At 37.9% G+C, this 7,500-nt stretch overlaps 1 protein-coding gene across 3 annotated transcripts in view; it reads right to left on the reverse strand.

Moving 5' to 3' along the window:
* LOC115224741 (ephrin type-A receptor 4a) overlaps positions 1 to 7,500 on the reverse strand; it is a 47,270-nt gene that overhangs the window by 17,493 nt on the left and 22,277 nt on the right. For 2 of the 3 annotated variants that reach the window (XM_036513688.1, XM_036513687.1), the window contains 3 exons: positions 7,089 to 7,232; positions 4,488 to 4,673; positions 2,195 to 2,230 (listed from right to left, as the gene is read on the reverse strand). In XM_036513688.1, coding sequence (XP_036369581.1) covers positions 2,195 to 2,230; positions 4,488 to 4,673; positions 7,089 to 7,232 — 366 coding nt within the window. The remainder of the gene's footprint in view (positions 1 to 2,194; positions 2,231 to 4,487; positions 4,674 to 7,088; positions 7,233 to 7,500) is intronic. The other variant, XM_029795632.2, reaches the window with a different exon arrangement.

Raw genomic sequence — 7,500 nt, forward strand, 5'->3', positions numbered from 1 at the left:
TAGTTTGATGATAAGATACTGTGTTTAAGATGCAATAGCAATGACACACAAATTACAATACCAACAAAAAACAACACTAATAGTGGCACCAGTTCCTATTATATCTGTGTGTGTATATGTGTGTATATGTGTATTTGTGAGTGTGGATAGATAGATAGATAGAGAGATAGATGTAAAATGGTGCAAGAGATCTTGTATTTCAAGAATGGAAAAGGGTTAAAAAAAAAAAAAAGCAGGGTGGGTGATGAAGATAAAAATTTACAAAAAGCAAAGCATAAAAAAAAAACAAATGCTCCAGAGAAAAGCATAAAAAAACCCAAAAATCCACCTTGACAGTTAAACATCCGACCTTAACAAATGAATGTTGTATGAAATTAAATGATAAATGCTTGATAAAATTAATAGATAATTAGCTGATAAATAGAGCATGTTTGACAATGAAGTGGTGGGGAGGCCATTTCACTCTGACGTTGAGGGTAGGGGTAAAGTGATTACCAAGAATGACAATGTGCATAAATATATATACATAAATATATATACATAAATATATATACATAAATATATATACATAAATATATATATATAAATATATATGTGCGTGTGTATATATAGGCTTGTTCATTCATCATCCCAGTTAAAGATTAACATCGTTATCCAGTTTCCATCAATTTTTCATATAATTGCTTCTTTTCCAGTCTTATTTTTTTCTTTTTTTTCTATATTCAAATATATATATTTTTTTTTTTTAATTTCTTCTGTTTTCTTATTTCTTCAATTTCTTGAAAAAATTCTTCTTTGTTTGCCTGCAATTGTACTCCAATCACGACATTTCTTTCCTCTCTGCTTTCTGAGTGTCCTTTTAGCTATAGCTATCCATCTTCCTTGGAGTCAATTTTAAACTTCACTTCGCTCCGCTTGTCACCGGCAAATAACATCTTGTTTCCCTTGGGCAGTTGGAGGCATCATGTCCAGCTAAATTCCCCCATCAAATCACATTATTATTATTAGGCAGACCATAAAATGGGATTTATGATAATGTAAGCAGCATTCTGGATTAACTTATCCTATACACACACACATACATACAAGCCAGTGTGTACATACATACGTACATGTATCTAAATACATATGCAAGTATGTATGTGTGTCTGTGTGTGTATATATATATATATATATATATATAATATATATATGGTACACACGCAGTCACATTTTGAATGTATATATAAATCATCATCATCATCATTTAACGTCCGTTTTCCATGCTAGCATGGGTTGGACGGTTCAACTGGGGTCTGGTGCAGCCTTCTGGCTTCCCAGACCCCAGTTGAACCGTCCAACCCATGCTAGAATGGAAAACGGACGTTAAATGATGATGAAGATGATATATATATATACATACATTCAAAATGTGACCACGTGCGTACCGTTGGCGATTTTTTTTTTTTTTTTTTCCCTCCGTCTTCCCTTCTCTGGATCTTTCCTTTTCCTATGTTTCTGACGAAGAGCTTCGCTTGAAATGTAAAACCCTCCTTCTTCCCTTCTTTCCTGAGCGTCCAATAATACTATATTTGTTCCATGTCCTCGCGTTGTTGTGTTTTCTCTGGGTGTTTTCATGTTTGGATTAACTATATATATATATATATATATGTCTGTGTGAGTGTGTTGTGTGGGTGTGGGTGTGTTTCCGTATCACCATTTGACAATCGAGGTCGGTGTGCTTAAATCCCTATAACCTAGCAGCTCAGCAAAAGAGACTGATAGAATAAGTACTTGGCTTAACAAATAAGTTCTGGGATCAATTTGTTTAACTTTAAAAAAGAATTTTTTTAAAGCGGTGCTCCAGCATGGCCACAGTCAAATGACTGAAACAAGTAAAAGAATGACAGAACAGATTCGATGCACAAATAACAAACTTGTTTAATAAATATTGCTTTTAAAAAGCATAAACCCCAAAATTGGTCGCGGCGGTGGGGTGGGGAGTTGATGGTGGTGGGGTGGGGAGTCGATGGTGGTGGGGTGGGGAGTCGATGGTGGTGGGGTGGGGAGTTGATGGTGGTGGTATGGTTATGGTGATAATACTAGTCTCTGTTGTTAACGATGATGAGGAAACTGCTGATATTAAGTAGGATTAGAATGTGGTGTGCCATATATGGTGGCACAGTGCAGTGGCTACATCAAACACCTTACTTACATTCCGACTGATATGGCCATATGGAGAAATACTTCACTAGAAATAAACAGTAACGGAATAAAAAAAATGGAATAAATAAACAAAATTACATTTTTAAAAAAAATATCTTTCCAAACATAAATATATTAAACCACATTTTTATCTATCTATCTATCTATCTATCTAACTATCTATATATATACCGGAGTAAACACATAAATGTGAAACAAGGTGGTAAAAAAGAGTACTCAAATACCAGTGGTAGAGTAATATGCAAAAACTGTCTGACGAACGGGAACATGAAACTGAGAGTAACAGGTTTTGTTGAATTTTCTGCTGCTTTAAATAAAGTATCTATCTATCTATACATACATATAAATATATACATACATATACATATATATACATATATATATATATATATATACATACACATATATATACACAGATCGCCATGTTGATTCGTTAGCTACTGCACGCATTTTTTTTCTCTCCTTCTTTCTGTGTTTTTTTTCTCTCTGTGTATCTTTCTGTTGAAGAGTGTAGGCTCGAAACGTTAAAGACTTGTTTTATTTATATTTCCTGAGCGCCATACTAATACAATTGTTCGTTTGTTTTCCACCTGCCTTCGTCTTTTGTCTATTTTCATAAAGCTTCCCGTTATATATATGCATACATACATACATATATACATATACATATATATACATACATACATGCATACATATATATATATATAAAATGGGCTTTTACATGGCTTCCTTTTCCAAAATTTTACTGATAAGATACTAATTGCTAGTTGGGACATTATTTCGTTTTGAAGCCATTATATACTGCAAAGTATATCAAAGGTTTATTAGTCATATTATAGCAGCAAAATTAAATGTAGCGTTTCTACCAGCAATTAATATGTATCATTTGCGAGGACTGGTTTCTGTGCCAGTGGCACTTAAAGGGTACCGTTCGAGCGTGATCGTTACCAGCATCGCCTTACTGGCACTCATGCCCATGCTAGTAGGGTGCCAAGACCACCATCCGAGTGTGATCATTGCCAGAGCAGCCAACTGGCTTCCATGCCAGTGGCACATAAAAGGGCACTATTCGAGCGTGATCATTACCAATGTTGCCTTACTGGCACCTGTGCTGGTGGCATGTGTAAAAAGATTCGAGCGAGATCGTTGCCAGTACCGCCTGACTGGCCCCCGTGCCGGTGGCACATAAAAGCACCCACTACACTCTCGGAGTGGTTGGCGTTAGGAAGGGCATCCAGCTGTGGAAACTCTGCCACATCAAGATTGGAGCCTGGTGCAGCCACCTGGTTCGCCAGCCCTCAGTCAAAATCGTCCAACCCATGCTAGCATGGAAAGTGGACGTTAAACGATGATGATGATGATGAATAGCCTTATACTGCTAAACTTAGTGACTATTTAAGCCATGCGTTCATGGATAGTTAATGGACTGGACATGATACTGAAGAATAAGCAATAACTTCTGAAATATGCATATACACCTTTACATATTTTTCTATCTTTGATCTCATTGTTTATGTAGATGTATTTGTATATGAAACGTCTTAACTTTCACTGCCTGCTCTAAATTCCATAGAATATCTGTAGATATAACATAAGAGCTACAAGACAGTGGTTAGTTAACCTGAGGCTATTACATAAGTTACCGGTCTAAGGTGTAATGGTATGGAATTATATTTAAAACCAAGTAGCTGTAAATTAACCAATTAGGCGCAGGAGTGGCTGTGTGGTAAGTAGCTTGCTAACCAACCACATGGTTCCGGGTTCAGTCCCACTGCGTGGCATCTTGGGCAAGTGTCTCTGCTATAGCCCCGGGCCGACCAATGCCTTGTGAGTGGATTTGGTAGATGGAAACTGAAAGAAGCCTGTCGTATATATGTATATATATATGTGTATGTGTGTGTGTTTGTACCCCTAGCATTGCTTGACAACCGATGCTGGTGTGTTTATGTCCCCGTACCACTTAGCGGTTCGGCAAAAGAGACCGATAGAATAAGTACTGGGCTTACAAAGAATAAGTCCCGGGGTCGATTTGCTCGACTAAAGGCGGTGCTCCAGCATGGCCGCAGTCAAATGACTGAAACAAGCAAAAGAGCAAAAGAGAGTTAACCCTGTCTGCACTGATACCCTCAAAACCAAATGTTTCTCATATACACAAAAACCAACATCCAATAAAGAAAAAAGAAACAATGACAATAAACAACAATATAAATACAATAATGAAAGAACTTTCTTCCATTTGAACCCTTTTCTACGAAGTGAAAAATAATTAAACAGAAACTTACTTTTAGTTACTACTCCTTCTAAGAAGATCACATTAGCATCTTCGAACTGACCCATAATACTAGCTTCTGTGAGGAAATCTAACCGATTCTTTTCTGTTGCTCCTGGTTTTAACGTTTTTATAGCGACCGTCATATCTTGACGACCAGGCACACGAAGTTTCCCTTTGCAAACGTCGCCGAATTCACCTGGAAATGAAGAGTGAAAAAAGTAAAGTTATTAAATTATCCATTTTCTTCATTCTTTTGTTTAATTTGTTTCACAGTAACCTGTCTGTGACTGCCCTTGGTTCTAAAATACATGATGGATGGAAGCACTCCATCGGTTACGACGACGAGGGTTCCGGTTGATCCGAATCAACAGAACAGCCTGCTCGTGAAATTAACGTGTAAGTGGCTGAGCACTCCACAGACACGTGTACCCTTAACGTAGTTCTCGGGGATATTCAGCGTGACACAGAGAGTGACAAGGCCGGCCCTTTGAAATACAGGTACAACAGAAACAGGAAGTAAGAGTGAGAGAAAGTTGTGGTGAAAGAGTACAGCAGGGATCACCACCATCCCCTGCCGGAACCTCGTGGAGTTTTTTAGGTGTTTTCGCTCAATAAACACTCACAACGCCCGGTCTGGGAATCGAAACCGCGATCCTATGATCGTGAGTCCGCTGCCCTAACCACTGGGCCATTGCGCCTCCACTTTGTTTCACAGTAACCTGTCTGTGACTGCACCTTGGTTCTAAAATACAAACTTCTTGTTCTAAAGTGATTTAACTTTCAAACTTCCATCAAAATTCCTAGTTCATTTATATTCTAAACTGAGATCTGATCTGAGACCCCCTTCGGTCATGACACTGACCATGGGATTGCACCTAGAAAGTTACCCTCTGAGGCACAAATCTGGGCAAGGTTGTTTTTTTATGGAAGACCAGCAGTCGCCCATGCATACTGGCCTCCCTTCTCCACACCACCAGTGTTATCCAAGGGAAAGGCAAAGAGGCCGATATAACTTGGCACCTGTGACATCGCAACTCATTTCTACAGCTGAGTGAACTGGAGCAACGTGAAATAAAGTGTCTTGCTCAAGAACACAACACGCAGCCCGGTCCGGGATTCGAGCTCACAACCTCACGATCGTAAGCTCGACACTCTAACCACTGAGCCGTGCGCCTTTACATATTCCAAACACCAGCTTAATAATAAGATTCTTTTACTAAATTTTCTTCATTATCTTCAAAATTAATTTGAACAAAGGCAGTATAATTCAATTGAGACATAATGATAAAAAGTGAGAAGAAATATGCCTTCATGTATGTATGTGTGTATATTATATCAGAGCTATTGAAAATTGGATTTCTGAACATCAAACTAGATATAATTAAGTTATTTGTGTTTAATTGTGCAGTATATTTTCTTTATTTTATATTCATTATTTAATTTTTAATAATTATAATAGATCCAATGTAATCCAATCCTTTAAATTATAATCTGTATCAGTGTGGTAATCCAATGAAAAAATCAGAAACATACAAAAAAAAGAAAACAGTATGATGTGTGATGTTTCAGACAGTGGTCTTTTGTCATAAGATGAAAATTAAGAAAAAAAAACAAAAGGAACATTTTGCATTATATACAACCACCTTCAGCAGTACTATTGCTACTACTATTGCAAATCAATTATTTCCTAGCTCAGAGGTAAGAAATTTGGGTAGAAGTTCATTCAACAGACCCCAGTATTTGACTGGTATTTATTTGATCAGCTTCAAAAGCATTAAGTTTGACAGAATAGTCTGAATGCTAAATGGTTAAACATTTAATGGTTATGGCAGCGGATGGGACACTGGAATAAAATAGCAAACCAAAAGGGTGCATAGGTACAAAATGGTCAAGAATCAATGGCTGGTACCTATTGTGTTATTTCAGAGTAATATAATAGGTGTAGGAGTGGCTGTGTGGTAAGTAGCTAGTTTATGAACCACATGGTTCCAGGTTCAGTCCCACTGCATGGCACCTTGGGCAAGTGTCTTCTACTATAGTCTCGGGTCGACCAAAGCCTTGTGAGTGGATTTGGTAGACAGAAACTGAAAGCAGTCCGTCGTATATATGTATATATATATATATATATGAGTGGCTGTGTGGTATATATATATATATATATGAGTGGCTGTGTGGTAAGTAGCTTGTTTACCAAACACATGGTTCTGGGTTCAGTCCCACTGCGTGGCACCTTGGGCGAGTGTCTTCTACTAGAGCCTCGGGTTGACCAAAGCCTTGTGAGTGGATTTGGTTGACAGAAACTGAAAGAAGCCTGTCGTATATATGTATATGTATGTGTGTGTGTATATGTTTGTGTGTCTGTGTTTGTCCCCCCCAACATCGCTTGACAACCAATGCTGGTGTGTTTACGTAACCGTAACTTAGCGGTTCGGCAAAAACGACCAATAGAATAAGTACTAGGTTTACAAAGAATAAGTCCTGGGGTAGATTTGCTCGACTAAAGGCGGTGCTCCAGCATGGCCACAGTCAAATGACTGAAACAAGTAAAAGAGTAAAAGTGCAATGGATCAAAACACAAATGGAAAATTAAAAGTTTGTATTTTGTCCTTACCTCCTCCAAGAACTGACTCAATAGTAATATGTGAGGAGTCAATTTCTCTGGTGAACTCCCTGACAGCTTGGTTAGGGTCTTCATAAGTATGTGGGTCTATGTACGACTTGATAGAGCCTGGGGGTTGAAATAGAGGCACGGTCACTGAAAAAGTAAGTAATGAAAAAAATGGAAGAACAAATGTTAGTAACAAACAAAACTGGGAGCCAGATGTAGAAAACAAAGCAGTTAGGATATCTAATTATTAATTATTTTAACGACCAAAGGTAAGCATTGTGAGTTTGTGCAATGTGTGTACGATTCTTTACGCATCGTTCGTTTTGTGCATGTATCTGTAAGTGATTATCCTCTCCACTGCAATGAAAAAGTGTAAGCACCGAAACCAGAATGGCAAAAGAGGGAAGCTTTAGAT

This window comes from Octopus sinensis, linkage group LG26 (genome assembly GCF_006345805.1).
Source record: "Octopus sinensis linkage group LG26, ASM634580v1, whole genome shotgun sequence".
In the NCBI taxonomy this organism is placed as follows: Eukaryota; Metazoa; Mollusca; class Cephalopoda; order Octopoda; family Octopodidae; genus Octopus; species Octopus sinensis.